The sequence below is a fragment of the Condylura cristata genome, unplaced genomic scaffold (genome assembly GCF_000260355.1).
Source record: "Condylura cristata isolate star-nosed mole 26May11 unplaced genomic scaffold, ConCri1.0 scaffold00037, whole genome shotgun sequence".
Classification (NCBI taxonomy): domain Eukaryota; kingdom Metazoa; phylum Chordata; class Mammalia; order Eulipotyphla; family Talpidae; genus Condylura; species Condylura cristata.
The window spans coordinates 199,664-220,079 of record NW_004567138.1 but is presented as its reverse complement, the minus strand read 5'-3'; the positions used below and the strand labels follow the sequence as shown (position 1 = coordinate 220,079).

Sequence of the window (20,416 nt, the reverse complement as noted above, 5' to 3'; positions counted from 1 at the left end):
ACAGTTAGTATGTAATTTTAACATATAATTTGGTGGGAGGTCCAAAATCTGAGGAAAAGTGTTCCTTCAAACTCCAGATTTACGTGTTCTTGGATTCTACTAGAAGCAAAAACTAAGAATTAAAATTGATAATACAAAGATGAAATGTAAGTTGGCCTGTAAAATTCTGCCCTGTCATCCTTTGAGTGGAATAAGAGACACAGATAGAGCCAGCTGCAAAGTTAATAGGGAACTACTTCTTTCTAGAACAAACTGTGAAGTATCATAAAACATACTTCTTTGATTACTGCTCTTTTACTTACTGAGGGATTTTGTTCTCTAAAATCATAAACTGCCCCTCCCTGGTGGCACAATGGGTTAAAATGAAGCACTGCAAACTAGCTACAGCCACTTTAGAGCGAGTTAGACCCCACTTCGCTCCCACAGACCTCTCCTGACCCGCCCACTGCTCCCCTCAGCAGTGGACTTCATAGATCTGCCTGTTCTGCCCCCTACTGTGTCTCTGGTGAATCCTCTCACATGGACTTCTCGCCAGTACCCCAGTTCTGTATGCATAAATAAAAAATAAATCTTAAAAAAAAATAAAATGAACAGACACTTTATTGTAATTACAACAATATAAAATGAAGTATCCTCATGAGCGTGGAGCATGAGAGTCTGGTGCAAGACCCACATCTATCTTCCCTTTGTAGTTTCTAGGAAACAGGATCCAGTGCCCACCTTGCCAGTCAAACCTGATGCCTCTGCACACAGCCTCCAAGTGTTGAGTGCTAAAAATGACTTCACTTAAAAGTCCTTCTAAATGCTCCCCTCCTGCCCAGTCCCAGGGGACAGCACAGGTTCCTTGCTGGGGGCTCTGCTCTTAGAGCCTGGCTGCCTGGAGTCTAAAGCTTATTGACCTCCCCTGTCCACGGGTTTGTTCTGGTGCCTGAGGCAGACTGGGTTAAGTCAGTATGAACTCTGATTCCCATCAGTCATGACTACTCAGCCATGGATACCTGAACTAACTCAAAAAATTCACCCCCCCCATGCATATAATAAGACCTGCCTTCCCATTAAACTTCACTTTGGTGGGATTATTAATCAAAATGTATCATTTATTTTTTATTTTCAACAACTGTGTGCTATAAATTGCTGTAGCCATAATTCAATTTAGAATTTTTAGTGGGCTTTCTTAAGTTTTAAGGAAATTGTGAACAAAAAATTCATAGGTTATTTTGATGTAGGCGTCTTAACAGGGTAGTTGGCAAAATATTTTCAAGCATAAGAAGTATATTTGTACAAGTTTCTGTAGTGAAAGTAGAATGGAAATACAAATTCAAAGAGAAAAAGAAAATAGGGAAAGCTTCAATTATTGAAAAGGGCTGATGGATAGATTTACAAGCAGATGAAGTAGGGAACAAACAGCTGTTACTTCATATTTGACTGAATATTTTTATTTATTAAGATTTATTTTTATTTATTTATGCATACAAATACTGGGGTGTAGGCCAGAGGTGGGGGTGGTGGTGAGAAGATTCACCAGGGACAGAGTGGGGAGCAGAACTGAAATACACTGATGAGGGGAACAGTGGGCAAGACAGGAAAGGTCTGCTGTACCCCTAATCAACACCAGGGATTGAACTCATGCTGCAGTGGTTGGCTTGACAGCACGGGGACTTTCACCCCTTGCACCACCAGGGAGGCCCTGTGGCTGGGAATATTTAAAACCACCATGGGGGGTTTTACATTTAGATGTCAGAATTTAATTTTCAATATACTTGGAATCATACCTTTTTCAACTATTATAATGGGGAAGAAAGTTAGTGCCAAATAAAAAAATATTTGTGAAAAAAAATGTGAATGGGATGCATGCATAGAAATATTTGGAGACCCCTGTTCCATGTTGGGGGTTACCATGTTCCCCTCCTCCACTTACGTGCTGCTGCTGTGGACTAGTTTGGAAATGAGAGCAAAACTGAGCAGCCAGGTACCGGAAAAGGCAGGCAGCCTCAAAAGAGAAGGGGGTCCTTGCTTCCCTGCTTTGGACTTGCACTAGGGACTTGGGGACTTGGAGGAGATGAGTCACTACTAGTTTTGCATCTCCTTTGTCACAGATTTGCCTGGTCCCAACAGCCCCTTTCTTACTGTTCCCTGCCAGAAGGTACCTCAGACTTTGACTGGCTTTTGGGCCCCATCAGTCCCATATAGGGGACAGGAAATTTTCAGTTTCATTAATAATATCTTATCTTCTCTCATTAATGAAAGCTATTTCACACTAAAAATATGCTTCCTTTGTCTGTACGCTGCAGAAGGCAGACTTAGAGTGTGCAGTCTTTTGGATTTGACCTTGGGTGCCTCTTGTTGCCCACTACCACCAGCACACCACATCTTTGGACCTTCACTGGAAGATAACCATATTCTGTTTGTTTCAGACTACGTTCATGCCATTTTCATTGGTCAATGTTTAAAATTAGGACATAAACTGTACAAATATAGCTGTTAAAAGGGGGTTATTTCTAGGAAAACTTAGTTGAATGCTCTCGAAAGACTCAGTGAGTCGCTAAAAATAGTTCTGTTAAATTAGATGTAGGTGGAAAAACCAGATGCTTACTAACTTTTTTTTTGGTAAGTTCTTGCTCCAGTTAAAAAGAAAAACAGGAAAATATCAAAACCAGAAGTTACAACCCCATGTTTACCAAGATTTCCTGATGAGAAGAACCACCTGGCTCACTTGTGAAAATAAACACTCCTCTTGACTTGGGGATTCTGACTCCCGAAGTCTAGACTGGATTTCATGAGGATTTCATTTTCTTAATTGTCTGTTTTGTTTTTTAAAATGAGGGCTGCAGGGTTTTATAAATCAGGGAACTTGACAACTCCAGGAACTCTGAATCAAACAAGGTAGACAGAAGGTGAGTTCCAATCAGCAACTGCCCACAGAGGGCTTTAGCTCTACATGAAAAACTAAAATCAAAGCAGTGAATGTTCATTTCTGCTATAAATGAGAATAAAGTAGTTTAGGACACAAGCAATACATGTACCTATTTTATTATTTTTGCTTTAAATGACTTTTATGATTGAACTAAGGGCCCAGCCTTCTACCCCTGACAGGTCAGTCAGAGAGTGTTGGACCACCCTAGCAAATATGGACAACTGTAACTTAAATAAAGTAACCTCTTCACACCTCTGAATATTCACACATAATAAAAATTGCTATCTAAGAATTCCCTAGACTTTTCTTTTTTAAAGATGTATTTATTTATGCATAAAAGAACTGGGGTGTTGGCCAGAGGTGTGGGGGGGTGAGAGGATTCACGAGAGACAGAGTGGGGAGCAGAACAGGCAGATCTACTGAAACACACTGCTGAGGGGAGCAACCGATGAGACAGGTCAGCTCCCTGGCTGGAGATCAAACTCATGCTGCAGTGGCTGCTGATTGCGCCATAGTGTTGAGACTTAACTCCTTGTGCCACTAGGGAGGCCCAAAATTCTCTAGACTTCTAAACTCTGGTAGATAGCTTTCTTAGGGTCGGGGGCCCTTACTTCTCCACACAACTTACTTTTACCTTAGACTGAACCCTCTAAATTAGAATTGGGGCAAAGAATCTAAACAACTTGTGTGATGTCTAAGGCATCTTGTGAGATCCAAGTTTAAAATACAGCCAGCATTCCTTTTACCTTTTTAGGAAATAAAGAAGATCAGGTTACAAGTAGCAGGAAAAATGACTTGAACTTTTCTATTTCCTTATTAACTAGTGCAGGGGTTAGCAAACTTTTCTGTAAAGAGGCAGAGAATAAATATTTTAGGCTTTGGAGGCCAGATGGTCTCCGTTGCAAATACTACTCTTTGTTGTACCAAAGCAGCCCTAGACAAAACATAAACACAGGCTCATGGCTGAGCGCCCATCAAACTTTATATACAAATACAGATGGTGGGTGAATTCAGCCTACAGGAAGTAGTTTGCTGACCCCTGACCAGATAAGAGTACACTTCAGTCAGGATCTGTTCTGCATGAGACATAAGAGAATTCAGCCATTGTTAGGCCGCATGTTGAAATAAGCCACTTTGGGGCTTCAGGGTAGTTTTCTCCACTTGAAAAAATGTCTGGAAGGGGAGGACCACTCCCTCCTAAGTGTCATCTCTGATGATTCTTAGAGAAAAGCATTTGGCTTTGCTGCTCAGTGAAAGTCCCAGATGCAGTGACCACACACTGCGCACTTCATGAGGTGGGTGTCCTGTCCATGGATCAGAACTGCTGGCTGCAAGTCATCTGTCTGTCTGGCTAGGGACATCACAGGCTTTTAGAACGTGAGGCTGAAGAGCTATGATTGAAAGAGTAGTAGCTTATAGCAGGTCCTGGCTTCAGAGGCTCTGTTTTAGTAATGACAAACATCACATGCCTTTCATCTCTTCTTGACTTACCAGGAAAAACTATCCAGTTTAACTTCCTTTCACTTGAAGACCTGACCAGCCCCAGACACATAGAGGCAGCTCCCACTGGTCAGCGTGGGCATGAGAGGAGGGGGCAGCTCTGATCCCAGGTTGTGGAAATACTTGCATTTTTACTTCATTTTCTCTGTGTGCATTTTTTTACTTGTTTACAATGACACATTGTTTTAATTTTTCATATTCATAAGAGATAAATTGGAAATCAAATGACTAAAAATAAACGACATTAGAAGAACAAAGGGTTTTTCCAGAAAGTCCCCAATACTCCTGAGTATTCCAGCAGACAGGAGCCTTCAGTTGCCCAGCAATGACCTTACTTTTGACAATGCTAACAAGACTACCACCGTACACATGAACCACAATGAACACGAGGGACCTACTCAATGAGTTATAAAATAATTTGATAACAGTTGTATTGCATTACAATGCACATATAATTTACTTAAGATTGTAATGTAATGGTATTTCTAGTTTATTTGCAGAGTTGTACACACACTGCAATAAGCTTTAGAACATTTTCAATACCCCAAAGGAAATTTATACCCATTCGCAGTCACTTCTTTTTTCTCCCTGCTCTAGCCTAGACGGCCACTAACCTATCATCAGTCTCTGCGGAGGTGCCTGGCGGCTCTGGGGCCCCCTCCACTGTTCCAAGGGCCACCCCTGCTTAGTGCACATCAGTACTTCGTCTCTTCATGGGCGAGGGACACTCCATTGTAAGAATAAACCAAATTCTGTTTATTCATCGTGAATATTTGTGCTGTTTTTACTTTTTTATTATGATAGTGTATATGATATAATGCTGCTACGAACATCCATACACACATTTTTGTCTAGGCAAATATTTTCATTTCTCTTGGTGACATACATACCAAGGGGTGAAACTACGGTTTGTAAGTGAAAAACCACTACCTATGGTTAAGTATTGAGCCATTTGAGGAACTGCAGGCTGCTTTCCAAAGAAGCTGTATCACTGCTCTCCCACCAGCAATACGCAGGGTCTGACCTCTCTCCCAACACTTGTTCCTTTCTGTTGTCTTCTTTATTATTATTACAACTCTGTTAGCATTTGTGAAATGGCATCTTGTGTGGTTTTGAATAGCATTTCCTTAGTGATTCATGATGAAAATGTAGTCCATGTGCTTATACATATATTTGGGGAAATGTCTATTTGAGTGTTCGGCACATTTTTAAATTGAGTTGTCTTTTTATTATTGAGTTGTGAAAATTCTTTGTAGATTCTGATACAAATCCCTTATCAAATACTAGACTTGCAAATATTTTCTGGTATTCTCTGTGCTTTTACATTATTGGTGGTCTCCATTTAAGTGCAAAGGTTTTATCTTTTGATGAATTCTAATCTAGTCGTTTTTCTGTTACTTGTGCTTTGATATAGTAGTGCCTTTAACTAATCCAAAGTCACAAAAATTTAAGTATAAAATTAAGTATAAAACAAAGTATAAAACTTGTGTAGTTTTAGCTCTTACATTTAGGTCCATGAAGCATTTTGTGTTCATTTCTGTAAAGGATGCAATGAAGGGTTCACTTCATTTTTCAACATGTGCCCATCCAACTGTCTCAGCGCCGCTGCTGAAAAGATTCTTATTTCCCTCTCAAACATCTTGGTTTCCTTCTCAAACATCAACTGACCATAAATGTGAGGGTTTATTTCTGGAATTTAAATGTTATTTTATACCTAGATAAACATACTTGTGACAGTTCCACTCTGTTGAAGCTACTGTAACTTTGTAATAAGCTTTGAAATGGAGACATATTAAGTTTTCCAGCCCCTGTTCTTCTTTTTGTTTTGTCTATCAATTCACTTTCATGAGTTTCATGGTGCCTTGTCGATTTCAAGAAGCCATTGCAATTTTGATAGTGCCTGTATCAATCTGTAAGTTAATGTACAGACTGTTGCCACCTTAATGATATCAAGTTGCCCAATCCAGGTACACCTGATGTGCTTCCATATATTTGCATCTTTATTTCTTTCAACAATGTTCTGTAGTTTGCAGATACACATTTTGTAGAGGAGACAAATTTTTAAAAGGATGTTTTCTAGTCCCCACCCATCTAACACAACTAGGACAAGAGCCAGCGAGTCCAGCCCATGAGGACCCTGGATAAGTGCTTCTGCATTCTGTGCCACACTTTATCCCAGTGAAGACTCAGAGCAGGGCTCCTCGCCCGGTTGCTCTAGAAGCCACCTAGGTGGCTCCCAAGCATCATGAGCTCCAGGCCTAACACTAAGAATGGCAAATAAGGAAGTTCTGCTGGGGTTGCTTGGCAAGAGTCCTGTGGCCAAGCCCCTGTAAAAATCCATCTTAGTCTAAAGTTAGTGATACCACGTTCTCCTAAAATGCAACTACAGACCCTACCCCTGCCGTTCCCCCCCCCAAAAAAAACCCCAGAAAATCGGGGGTCTTTGTAGTTAGCAGAATTGGTTTGGGAAACATGTCTGATGGCATGTCAAACCTACTGACCACCTTCCATCTCCCGCCTCGGTCATCCCAGTACCTGAATCTGTTTGTGGCTGGGGTTATTTCCGTGTTAAATTCCGCCACTGGGACTCCTCTGGCTGATACCTGGGGGGCAAACATGGCAGCTGGATAAACCACAGAGGAAGTCCCCACCTGCAAAGCAAACAAAAAGGGCCAAATGAGCACACTTTCAGGAGAAGAAGTATTTTTTTCAGAAAAACTTACATAAATTCAGGCAGGCATGTGGTTGCAAGTATGAGGGAAACTAAGATGGGATGGTGTGGATGTGGGGGTATTGAAGGGACAACTGGATCTGAGAGTGTGTTCTGACTGACCACTGGAATTCAGGAAGGGCCTTTTATGTACAAAGGAGAGTTGTGCAAAGGGAGAAACTAGCAAAGAAATGACTCAGTCATCACCCACTGTGGGGGTTAGTTCTATTTTTGTTTCTGTTCTCTGAAGTGATGCAAATAATCCATGTTCTTCTTTTTAAAGTGACACAATCCTGAAGGGGGAGGGAGAGGGATCAAGGGGAGGAAAGAGCACCAGGGACTATGGTGATGGTGCACCAGGGAACTGTTGGTGGGAAATTCTATGGGGACTACTCCTGGAAAAAAGAAAGCAAATAGTGTAAAATAAATAATAAACAAACAAACTCACACACACACAAATAAAGTGAGAGAATCCAAAGAAAAAAGATATATGTCATTCATAATCCCGCTACCCTGAGAGGACCACTGTTCACATTAGTGTGTGCATTCTTACAGGGTTTTCATATGAATCTATGTTTATAAACATCTTTTTAACACTAGGAAGACAAGACTATGCTTCACAAGCCCTGTTTTCTCACTTGACCATCGATCTTGAATGGCAGCGCAATACTCAGCACTCCAGTGACTCCACAAGTGTTGGCTGACTGAACACGCACCCCTAAGAATGGACTTCTGCTTCTAAAAATATGCCAAGGAAATTTTGAAATATGCCTACCCTCTGTCCAATTAGTTCCACTTCTAGGAAACTTGTCCTTAGGGAATAATTTGAAGAGCATACAAAGCATTGTCTACCACTGCCTCATTTAAAATATCAAACATGAAAGAAACTGAGCTCAACAACAGAGGGTTGGTTAACTATACCACTTATTATCATTCAGAAAACACCAGCAAGTCAATTAAAAGATGATGCAGGGCCCTCCCTGGTGGCGCAGTGGGATAAAGCACAGCACTGAGAATCTAAAGCCGCTTCCACATGAGTTCGATTCCTGCCTGACCCGGAGGTGACCACATGGCATGGCAGACCTCTCCTGACCCGCCCGCTGCTCCCATCAGCAGTGTACTTCGTCGATCTGCCTGTTCTGTTCCCCACTCTGTCTCTGGTAAAGCCTCTCACTGCCCCTGAGCCTCTAGCCTGTACCCCAGTTCTGTATGCACAAATAAATAAATCTTTTAAAAAAAAAAAGATGATGAAGATTTGGATGTACTACATGGAATATGCAAATATATGCTAAGCTGCTACATGTAAAGAGTAGTCAAATAAAATAAACAGAACAGGGCCTTCCTGATGGTCAAAGGGGCTAAGTCTCAGCACTATGAACTATCAGCAGCCACTGTGGCATGAGTTTGACCCCCGGCCAGGGAGCTGATCCACATGGCACAGCAGACCTCTCCTGTCCAACCCTGCTCTTCTCCTCAGTCAATTTGCCTGTTCTGCCCCCCACTCTGTTTCTGGTGAATCCTCTCACTCCCCACACCTCTGACTTACACCCCAGCTCTTGTATGTATAAATAAAATAAACCTTTAAAACAAAATAAACAGAACATATATTCTGTTTATGAGCTCATTTGATCTTTAATCAACATGGGTACATCTGCGCCAGGGAAGTTCTATACCAGGAGTCGACAAACATGTAAAAGACTGAACAGTAAGTATTTCAGGCTTTGCAGACCACCTGATTTCTGTTAGGCACATTCAACTCTGCCATTACAGTGTATCCACACTCAGATGACTCAATGTAGAAGAATGGACAGGACTGTGTTCCTGTGGAACTTTATTAGCAACAACAGGCATTTTAGTCATCAGATCTAGAAGGAAATGCACTGATATGATCATAGTGATTATTTCTGGATAGAGAATTATTGGTGATTTCTAATTTCCTCATCATAATTTCAGATCTTTTTTGTGTTTTCTCAAATTTAATTATCAGCATGAATTCCTTAAAAAAAATCAGAATCTGGCCCTCCCAGGTGGTGCAGTGGGTTAAAGCACAGCATTGAGACGCTAAAGCCACTTCACCATGAGTTCAATCCCCGCCTGCCCCGGAGGAGATCCACATGGCATGGCAGACCTCTCCTGGCCCGCCCGCTGCTCCCCTCAGCAGTGTACTTTGTTGATCTGCCTGTTCTGCTCCCCACTCTGTCTCTGGTGAGTCCTCTCACCTTCCGCATCTCTGGCCTGTAGCCCAGTTCTGTATGAATAAATAAATAAATCTTAAAAAAAAAAATCAGAAACTTCTCCAAAGGAAAAAAATACAAAGGCTAACAGGCACATGAAAAATGTTCAACATCACTAGTTATCAGGGAAATGAAAATCAAAACCACAATGAGATACCACTCACACTAGTAAGAATGGCCCACATTAAAAAAAAAAAAACCAGAAACAACAAATGCTGGAGGGGATGTGGAGATAGAATCTCTCTTATACTGCTGGTGGGAATGTAAACTGGTCCAGTCGGTATGGAAAGTTGTGTCAATTTCCTCAGAAGGATATTAAAAACAGAAAGAAAAACTGCACTCCTGTGTTTAATGCAATACTATTTACAACAGCCAAGATGTGAAAACAACTGAAATGCCCCCAAATAGACAAATGGATTGAAGAGCTGTGGTTATGTATACAATGGAATATTACTTGGCACTCAAAAAGACAAACTCTCGCTATTGTGGCAACATAGATGACACTGGAAGGTATTATGCTAGCCAGAATGAGTCAAAAAGAAAAAGATAAATACCCAATGGTATAGCATGTGGAATACAGAGAAACCAAACAAAAGGTCAAGAAAAGTCAAAACTAGCAAGTTGACCGTGGAACTGAGGTATAGAGCAGGAGGAGGCGGGGGGCGGGGGGAGCTGGAGGGTGAAGCAAAACAGGGTGAGGGATGAACACAAGGGAATATGGTGATGGTACACAGGTGGAGATGGTGACAGGAGAACTATGCAAGAAGAAAACCTAATTAAAGGAAAACAGAACCAACAATATACTCTTTCATTATTTTTGGGGGGGACGGAGGTGGAGGCTTGAGAACACAAGGCATGGTCTGGCAGGGTGTTATACATTAAGATTAATTCATTGATTTTGGTCTTTCACTACAAGCTCTCTCAATGGAAGCAGGGAGGGAAGGAGGAGGAAGGGGAGGGGAGTGGTAGAGGAGGAGGAAGGGAGGGAAAAGGAAAGAAGGAAGACCTTAAGGGTGGAGACAGGAAAGAAAGCACAGTCCACCCCAGCGCCAGCCTTTCAGAAAATCCTGAGCAGAGCAAGACCTACCACCAGACACAGGTCACAGAGGGCCAGCTCTCTGTCAACTGCTTCCAGAACATCGGGGTCCAGGTTTTCTCCAAACCACACTACGTGAGGTCGCAGCAGGCCCCCACAGCCTGCCTCTTCACACCTGTAAGAAGGTAACCCAACCTGAACACACACTGCCGAGTCTGAAGGTGCAGCAGAGAAGGCTTGAGGCTGCCCCGGTTCCAGTCACCTCTGATCCCTCTCACCCCGTTTCCTTTCCCTCCCCGCCCACTGGAGCTTGTTCTAAAACTCTACTTTTACTGACCTTATAACACTTTTTTAATCTGCCTGGATACACTGGGTTGATTTGTTGACAAATGTGCTGCAGCTCTTTCTAAACAACTTTCTCTTTCCCAGTCACTCCTTTATGCTCAGGGGCACCACCACACTCAGGTTCCCAGACCTGGGAATAATACTGGACCTGGATTTGCCTTAAACAACAATATGCCCTAATTTCATTACCTCAGTGTCTTCATTTCTTCTCAGATTAACCTTCTCTTGTTCTGTCTAGAGCCTCAATGTCCAAGGCCAATTACTAAAAATGTGTTCACTCTGCTGCATCTGAATCATCTTTTAAAGGCCTTCTAAAATAATCTCCCCAAGCAATTTCACTGTATTAATCTCTATTCAGCGACCTCCCCATAATTTTGATCAGAAAACCCTTATTAAGAAAAATAAAGTTGTGTGGTTGAAGAGACTAGTGAAATAGTAACATAACAACTTTTTACAGAGCAGCAATGTACTTTAGTATATTGACTGCTATGAGAAGTCTTGTAATAAAACAAGCTTACTTTAAATTTATTTAATCTAGAGTATAGTACCCATGTGCATTTGAGCATGTAACAACTTTTTATAAAGTAATGCCCATCCACATCATATGGAACTAGTGCTCTATGAAACACTTTTCAAAGTGGGGCTATAATATCTGGTTTTGAAAAAGTGATGCAAAAATCTGTCTAGTGTTTTCTTTTAATCTACAAAAGTTATATCTGGTCCTGTAATATCACCTTTGTGAGAATTTTTACTGTCCCCCGAGCCATGGATTAAAAACACTGGTGACTAGGAGGAAGATAAAATGACCGCAACTTTCCTGGTCAGCTACGGGTTGCAAGTCTGCGCTCTGTGCACACTGGATAAGCACCTTAGCACAACAATTTCAGAACCCTTCCTGAACACACATGAGCCCATCAGAACACAAGCTCAAATGGAACTGGACAGAAGCAGGTCCCTCAACCCCGTGTGGCCTTGGACCTTGTAGGTCAGAGGTGATTTTTGCATTTGCACATTTAAGAGGCATCTCACCAAATAATTTAGATTTTGATTCCTAATGTTCATTTTTGGCAATCTGCAATACCAAATACAGATCAAAGTGTTTTACCCACCTGGGAAGTTTCTCAATAGGAATTCCAGCATCTTGAGTCTCAGGTTCTGGAGCGCTGAAGTAAATAATGTTAGGAAAAAAGACATCAGTGGAATTAGGACACAAAGAAAAACAATATAGCCTAATAAGTTGGCATAGTTTCCCAGCAGAATAAAGGACAAAACTTATTATGAATGTAGGAATACTCATTAAGATATAAAGAAAAAATCAAAATTACTTAGTCTGGCCACTCCCAGTAATCACTATTAACTCTTTATTGTACTTTCCTTTTATCTGTTAGAACCTGGTGTGTGTGTGTGTGTGTGTGTGTGTGTGTAAATACAAAGCCACAAAGTTGGGATCATATTTCACAGTTAGACCCTGTGATTTTAAACTAACAATGTAAATTGTGACAAGAAAGCTTTTAATTGCATGATTATCCAGATCTAATTTTACTTCTCATAAATGTCCATGGGAATTTTACATTAATGTCTGATTTCCTCACAATCTATGTTCAAATTAAAAGAGAAAACAGTTCTGTAGTGCTGTGTAATTACCCCTTTCCTGCTAAAGCGGGACAAATTGGACTCTTGTAATTCTCAGCCACAGCTCCACAAGAGGTACATCGAGTTTTAAATAAGCTACCTGAAAAACACGAGTTAAGCAAGACAAGAATTTAGCACGGTAAGAATCATCATCTTCATGTCTAAAAAGCACAAAATAATTTAGCTTTAATATGTTCACTTTAGCAAGTGGGCCGACCGTCACAGCTAAGCGCATGTTGCCCTGACTTATAACCCAGAGAGACATCACCACACGACCCTCTCCACTGCCACCCATTCACTGTCTAAAGAACTGCCAGGTTACAACCTTGGAGGCATGTTCAGGGGAACTGAAGTGGTCAGTGGGTAAAAGCAGCCTACCTAAAGTGAAAGCATGATTTAGTAGGTAGATGACTGAAAAAGATTCAATAGCTTGCGATGCTTACCTCTACATTTACAGACAAGTTTTCAAGTAAGACAGCTTTCATCAAAAGCAATGAATGAACAATGAACAAATAAATGAAGAAAATAATTGTTAAAACTAGCAACCACGTACTGGGCTCATCAGTAAGGACCGAGACTCACAGCTGTGCCTGGCACTGTGCCAGCACACAGCTCTGCAGACATACAGCGCCCTCCTGCAGCGCCATCTCTCCTCCATCCCATGCCAAGTCGACAGCGCTGTCAATCACACCCCAAACCACAGGCCTGGGCATGTTCCAAAATGGTTGAATCATCACACTCTATTCCTCTAGAAGTAGGTTGCCAAAAGGGAGGTATGTGTCCCAAGCAAGGCCATCTAGCAATTTCATTTTCTGAGGAGGGAGATAAGTGAATGTAGCCAAACGCTACCTTCACCTGGAGGCAGATCCAGAGGGAGAAGCGAGGTTAATGCAGAATAAACAGAGCTGAGAGGAGAGGGCAGGTGCCTGCTGAGGACATCTACTCTGATCCAGGGCTCCACAGTTTCCTGAGCTGATGGATCTATTCGTCAGTTTCAGAGTAGCAATTGCCCCCACCCTCTCTGAAATTCTCTTGTGTCCTACAATTGTTGCTGGCTGGGTGATGAATGTTAGGAAGTTGTCAAGCTTCACTAGCATCTCTTAAAGGCTAACACGGATGACCCAAATGTGTGGTGACTTGCTTGCTATTCTCAGCGGCCTGAAAGGACAAAGGCAACCCCTGGGCATTTCAGCAGCTCCACCACCGACCACTCATAGGCTCTTTGAAAGAAAACAATCCCGGTTGTTATTCCAAAGCCTTTCACTGATACATTTTTGTTAAGCCCAAGAAAGGCCAAAATCCAACTTGTAGAATGTATGTGAGCAGCTTGCAAGGGAACCCAGAGATAACAGGGGCACCCTTTTGGGATATGTGGGGTCGCCAGGCCCTAGAAGATACAGAGCCTGAAATTGTGTGAGAAAAGCAGACACAGAGCCTCAAGTCACCTAGAGGTTGTTCAGATGAACTAGCAGGTGAGAAATACCTTACTCGATATCATTCATGTTGGTTTTTTAAAATCTACTAGAGTGAGATTGTTTCTAAAAATCTGTAAGTACGTTTTTTCACAAGCCTTTCCTATAAATAGATAATCTCAAGTCTAAGGGGGTAATAAAACATCATAATTTAAGCAGACTTTTCTTTCCAAGTGTCACATTGAAAACATGATGCTTCTTAAAATGGATGGCGTCTTCACTTTGATAATAGGAGGGGAGTTCTTTTATTTTTACTTAAATTAGAAGAGAGTTCTCATCACCTACAAAAAGTGCCAATATGTTTATCACCTAATTTAATACTGTTTTCCTTTTATCTATTTACTTTAATTTTAAAAATATATTCACTACATCACCCTTCATTTTTGTACAATGTATGATTTCCCACCACCCATTTCCCTGTGCACCATCACCAGAGTCCCTTGTGCTCTTCCCACCCCTGTCGTGGTCCTTCTCCCTCCTCCGTTCCTACAGTGTGTCTCTAATCTATAGTTGCCTGATGTTGTTGATTTTTACTTTATTATAGTTACTTTTTTTTTTCTGATTCCTTTTTTGTTTTCTACATTCCTCCTATAAGTGAGGCCATTTGATATTTTTCTCTTTCTTTCTGGGTTATTCTGCTAAGCATAATCCCTTCCAGCTCTATCCATGTTGCTATGAAGGACATGAGCTTATCCTTTATGATTGCTGAGTAATATTCCACTGTGAACATATGCAAACTGGTCCAACCACTATGGAGAGCTATGTGGAGGTTCCTCAAACTACGAAAAATGGAGCCTCCGTATGATCCAGCAATAGCAATTTACTCAAAGGACACAAAAACATGAATTCCAAAAGACATCTGCACCGCTATATTTACTGCAGCACAATTTATAATAGGTAAGCGATGGAGGCAACCCAGCTGCCCAAAAATAGATGACTGGATAAAGATGTTGTGGTATAATTTAATACTTAAACAACTCTGTATGGTATTTGCCCCATTTTATACATCTTATACAGTGCAAAGGACAGTCCATCTGATGGTGGAGAGACATGAGAAGAGCTATGGGAGAAGCGTCCAGAACCAGCAGGGGAAGGTGGCCAGACTGTTAGTGCTGTGGGGACAGGCCTTTCCTGGGACGCAACAGAGAGGGCTCCAAGCAGTGCTGGACTTTCCTGGCCAGGGTGGTCACAAACCTAAGCAGACACAGAACAAGCACCATTCCCCCCAGGGTCACCAATGGAAATCCCACCACTAGCTATGCTCTCCTTGAGACTAGAGCTGTGGCCTCTTCTGTGTAGATGCCAGTGGGAAGGAAAGTGCAGGGGAACAAAGGGAAAGTAAATGCGGCAGCTTTCTAAACCGGGTCCTGCTAAAGTCACAGCTGATGGCCCAAAGCCCCCCACTTCCCTCTGAGCTGCTGGGCAGCTGTCTTGCAGCAGAATGCTCTCCCCAAGGAGATACATAGATGTTTCCAGTATCATGTGCAAACCAGACGCTGGGGCATCTTGTCAAAAATGCAAATTTCGATTCAGTGGGTCCAGGTAGGAAATTACAGGACGTGTGTTTTAAACTCTGACTGTCCCTTACCATGGATTTCCAGAAGGTTCTTGGTACCAGCCTTGCGGTGCAGTTCGTCAATGTTCTGGGTGATGACCATGACCCGTCGGCCCTGTTTGTGTAGCCGGGCCTCGCACTCAGCAATGGCCAGGTGCCCGGGATTGGGGTCCTTGCTCTGCATGACCTCCCGCCGGTAGTGGTAGAATTCCCACACCTGGGACGGGTTCCGTGCAAAGGCCTGTGGAGTGGCCAGGTCCTGCGGGAGAGAGGAGACAGAAGTGTCAACACCTGGAAACACAGGCAGTCCATGAACCATGGGTTCATCTTTGCTACAGATTCATGTACTTGGCTGTCACAGTGGGGGCCAGGACACCACCTGTGTCCCCATCCAGGGACTAACCAGGGGACTTGTAGAAAATGAGTTAAATAGCCACAATTTTAAGATGAGGATAATGCAACCTGTCCCACTCTCATTGACATGACATGAAGTAATAATGTGGGAAATTAACTTAGGTAGAGTCTACTTTTTCGTGGCCCCTCAAAACATTTGATGTCAATCTCATTTATTCAGAAAAAAAGTAAAATGTAAAATATTCAACTGACATATAACGGCCATAGTTCAGAAACTCAATTTTCAGAACTATGATTACAGCCATACTCACAGTACACATATAAAACACAGTACATTTATAGTACCAGAATATGTTTAAAATATACGTGTGTGTGTACATATATATATATTAATAACTTCTTTAAGATTATTTATTTATGCACACAAGAAGTGGGGTACAGGCTGGAGGTGCTCGGGAATGAGAAGTTTCACCAGAGGCAGAGTAGGGAACAGAACAGGTTGACTGAAATACATGCTAAGGGGAGCAGTGGGTGAGACAGGAGAGGTCTGCTGCGCCACGTGGGTCATCGCCCTGGCCAGGGACCAAACTTGTGTTGCAGTGGCTACAGATGGCTTCACAGAGCTGCACTCTAAGCTCTTGAGCCACCAGGAACGGCCCTCTTCTAAGAGAGACAGATCTCTGTGGTGAAGAGAGCAGTGATTGGCTGGGACTGGAAGCTGACAGGCACAGTGGAGCCTTGCAGATATGTGGATTTGAGGGGGCATTGCATAGCTGTATACGTCTGTCCAAACTTGGAGACACGCAGACACACAGTGTGCCTTGTGACCTGCTTCTGTGCAAGCTCTCCCTCATAGTGCTCATCCTGAGGAGCAGCGCAGCTTCTTTATCTGGCACAGGCTGCACGAGCTCAGAGATGGAGCATCGTCCCTCCCCACACTGAGACATTCACCTGGCCCTTCTGCCTGGCGATAACATCAGCCTTCCTTTGGGGACTGGACCATCTCTGGAGGTTATCCCATTGACCTTCTTCCCTGCTCCTGTTCCACCTGGCCTGGAGCAGGTTACAAGCACATAAACCTGTATCTTTGTGTTCTTGGAACACAGTTGTGGCTGAACACCTTCTATGTGGTGTGCTACAAACACAGGACATCTACTTCCCACACTTCTCAGTCACTGAGACTACTGACCCTGTGGAAAAGTTCCTCCTGGCTCCCTTGGGGCCCCCACCCTGCTTCTCTAATTCAGAGACTGCTCTCTGCTGGCTCCTTGTTCCTGGGGGCGTTGGGGGCGGGAACCCTAGTGGCACTTCTCTCCCCCTTTCACCTCTACTGGTGGACAATGCCCACATCGACATCCTCACCTCCAGGTGAGCAGAACAGTGAGCATGCACCCTCAACTTTTGCTAGCTGAGACATTTCATGGGGAAAGTTAGGGTAGTTCATGGACCCTTCACTCAACAGGAATGAATTAATCTGAATAACCATCTTCACTCAACAGACAAAAGTCTCCAGCCCTGACATGGCAGAGTTCTGGAAGCTGGGACAGAGCAATGAACAAATTCCCTGCCCTCCAAAACGAGTGATATCCCAGGCCGAGGAGTGCAAGGAAGGGGCTACAAAGCACTGTGAAGGAATATTCTGGGGCACAGACATGTTCCACATGTGATGGTGGCGGTGGCTGTGGCTCCACTGATATCTGTGGGACCTCACTGGATTGTGACTTAACACTGGTCAAATTTTGTGCATACATCACATCTCAATAAAAATGGAAAAAAGAAAGCTCTACATTCTTATAACTCACATCCTCATGGCCTTTAAATTTTTGAATATCAAGTGCTATGCCTTCGTTTAATTCAACTTTGGTTTTACAAGTTTACAGAAAACTTTGGAAATGTGTAGGACTTAACTTCAATATCCACAGAAAAGTGAATGGATTATGCTAATTAAGGTTTTCTGATTCTGATTTAATTACTTCAAGAAATCAGTTGTTATCTCAATAGGTACATTCTCTAGTGTCTAGAGAGTGGGGACAGTGCTGCTTTGCTTAGCTGACTCAGCTCTTAGAGGCAAAGTGAAAAGATGAAAAGGGCCAGAGTTCATTCAGCATGTCCCTTCTGGGTTAAAGGCAAAAGTGTATGATCCAAGTTAAACTTTGGCTTCATTCAGAAGAGCTTTTGAATGTTCTGGAAACATTACTGACCTGAGCTTGCCATTTTCGCCAATAGCCTCCAGCTCCTCTGAAAGTTGGAACCCCGCTTTCAGCACTCACGCCAGCCCCTGAAATGATGACTATGTGCTTTGCTTTCGCAAAAACCTTCCGAAAATCAGCCATATCTAAACAGAGAATAAAATCTCTATCAACCCAGAGTACCACGTAAACATTATATTCCAGATCAACAGTTTATATTTTGGAATCTGAGCTGGAATGAAACAATGGGATACTCAAATAAAAATCATTCCCATAAAAAGTAATAATAATAATGAATAACTATATATCAGAGACATTTTATGGGGGTAAAGTGGGGAATGGGATCAAAAATGGGGGGCGGGTAGTGCACTGGACTATGGTGATGGCACACAGGTGATTTGGTGATGGGAAGCCCACGGGGGTTACAACTGAGATGGAAAAAGACACAAAATAATGTAAGAATAAACTATTACATTTTTTTTTAGAAATCATTCCCATTCCATGGAGACGCCACCCCCTATATGTGAGTGTACAGTTTCTGAGAAAGGAGAAGGGGTTTGTGGCACGAAGCACTGGCTGCTTTGAACCCCAGCTCCACCTTTGTCAGCCTAGGGGTCTCTGCAAATAAATGGCTTATGCGCCCCTACTCCCCTTGGCTCCTTGAGGTGCACAGCCTTCCCCAGACAAGGCTGTAAAGAGGCTAATGTGTCTTCCCACATGAAAGTGAAAACAAGCATGTACGTGCGTGAGGACTGAACTGAGGTTCACTGGACCCTAGAGTTTAACTCAATTCACCTTCCCTGTGGGGAGCTGGGAATAATCACTGCTAAGGGCAAGGAAGAGGCCTTAACCTGTGACAAACACTCGCCCCAACAGTGGACACGTGACCTCCCTTACAGCTCCAGTAAGAGACTTCAGACATTGGCACCAGAGAAGAAGATAATAGCAAAACAGTGGGTAGTCTTCATCGCAGACTGCGGACTGTCCTCTGGGACCCCAAACTTTGTCTTGCACATCTAGGCACCTCCTGCCTGGTCTCAGAACGACAGGGGCAGTAGCCCCCATTCAGTGAGAGTCCACCATATCCCAGACTCTGTGCAAGCATTTTATGTAGATCACAAGGTGGAGTTTATCCTCCTTCCAGGACAAGAATCAGGACTCTGACTTGGAACTGCCATTGTTCCCTAATCTGCAGAGAAGCCTGGGCAGAGCAAGTGGCTGAGACTAGCACCATTCTCTCCCAGATAGGTACTACTTTAAGCAAGTTCTAGAAACAGACGAAAAAGTCAACGCATATTTTGCTTTTGGATAACAGGACATAAGATATAATAATGTTAATATGGTACAAAATCTCTTTAAAAAAGACATGTCCTTGCTGCCAAAGGAAAATGCACCAGCATGTTTTGCGGCTCCAAACCCAGATGTCCACTTTTGGCTGACATCAGGCACACAGTCCCCAGGCCCACCAAGGCTGGGAGCACCGGGGTGGCAGCTGAGTGCAACTGCATTCTTTAGTTTCTTTTCTATTCCTGAGGTTGGCAGGAGGGGTTATTACACCTGAGCAGACTTGTAGAATTAGAAGAAGGATCTGAAGAGGAGGCAAAAGGGCTTGGCCTTTCAGTGCCATATTAAAGCACTTTTAACAGGCCCAACAAGGATCATTTCTTACATAAATGCAGTAGGCTTCACACAGATTCCTTCTGCAACCCAAACATCCATGATTCCTACATGCAAGATAATAATGTGGGTCTGAGAAAGTCAAAAGCAATTGCATATAAATTAACGGTAACAGCATTGCCAGACCCCCAAAACAAGATATCATATAGGAACGTTCTTCTTTTGGATAACAGATGAAACCTGAACTCATACACACTATAAGTCCACGTGTTAACCTGTGGTTGTCAGGCAGAGACACAATTCCTTTCTGTCCAGTAGAACATTTACCCCATATTACCCTGTTGGACAACCAGCAGCTTTTCTTCCCTGCAAAAGGTGAGGGTTTAACTTACAGATAGAATGTGAAAGCTAAAATATTAACTCTAGGAGCAACAAGACATCTTACATGGGCTTGACTTGATTACTAAGAGTCTTTGACCTAATTTATCAGAAGGAGTAGAGAACAAGCTGGGTTTCTTTCTCTAAAATCTTCTAATACCCACGACATTCCACTCCAAGTGTGGGAACTGTCAGGTACTTCAAAGTCCACTGGAGATGAGATGACGGCTAAGAAAGACCTACTTGAACTTGGACGAGTCATTGTTAGATGAATCTTGGTTCTTGTAGAGGTTGGAGACTTCAGTCTACAAACCAGCTGGGAAACAAATCGCCTTGGCACAACTTGGAGAGGGCTCATCAGGTTTCCTTTATAGTGCCAATTCTTCAGATGAACTCTAGAAAAACCACCACAAAAAGAAACACTCAGAAAAGATTATACTTCTAATATATATAATTTTTAAAACACAAATGCAAACATGT

General features: G+C 42.7%; 1 protein-coding gene across 2 annotated transcripts in view; it reads right to left on the bottom strand.

The window, feature by feature from the left end:
• The window catches only part of SIRT5 (sirtuin 5), a 28,787-nt gene that overhangs the window by 3,046 nt on the left and 5,325 nt on the right, over positions 1 to 20,416 (bottom strand). For both annotated transcript variants that reach the window (XM_004693296.2, XM_012732961.1), the window contains exons 2-8: positions 20,180 to 20,331; positions 17,954 to 18,087; positions 15,432 to 15,657; positions 12,384 to 12,471; positions 11,849 to 11,902; positions 10,446 to 10,569; positions 6,950 to 7,065 (exon numbers count right to left, since the gene is read on the bottom strand). In XM_004693296.2, coding sequence (XP_004693353.1) covers positions 6,950 to 7,065; positions 10,446 to 10,569; positions 11,849 to 11,902; positions 12,384 to 12,471; positions 15,432 to 15,657; positions 17,954 to 18,087; positions 20,180 to 20,294 — 857 coding nt within the window. In that variant the 5' untranslated portion in view covers positions 20,295 to 20,331. The remainder of the gene's footprint in view (positions 1 to 6,949; positions 7,066 to 10,445; positions 10,570 to 11,848; positions 11,903 to 12,383; positions 12,472 to 15,431; positions 15,658 to 17,953; positions 18,088 to 20,179; positions 20,332 to 20,416) is intronic.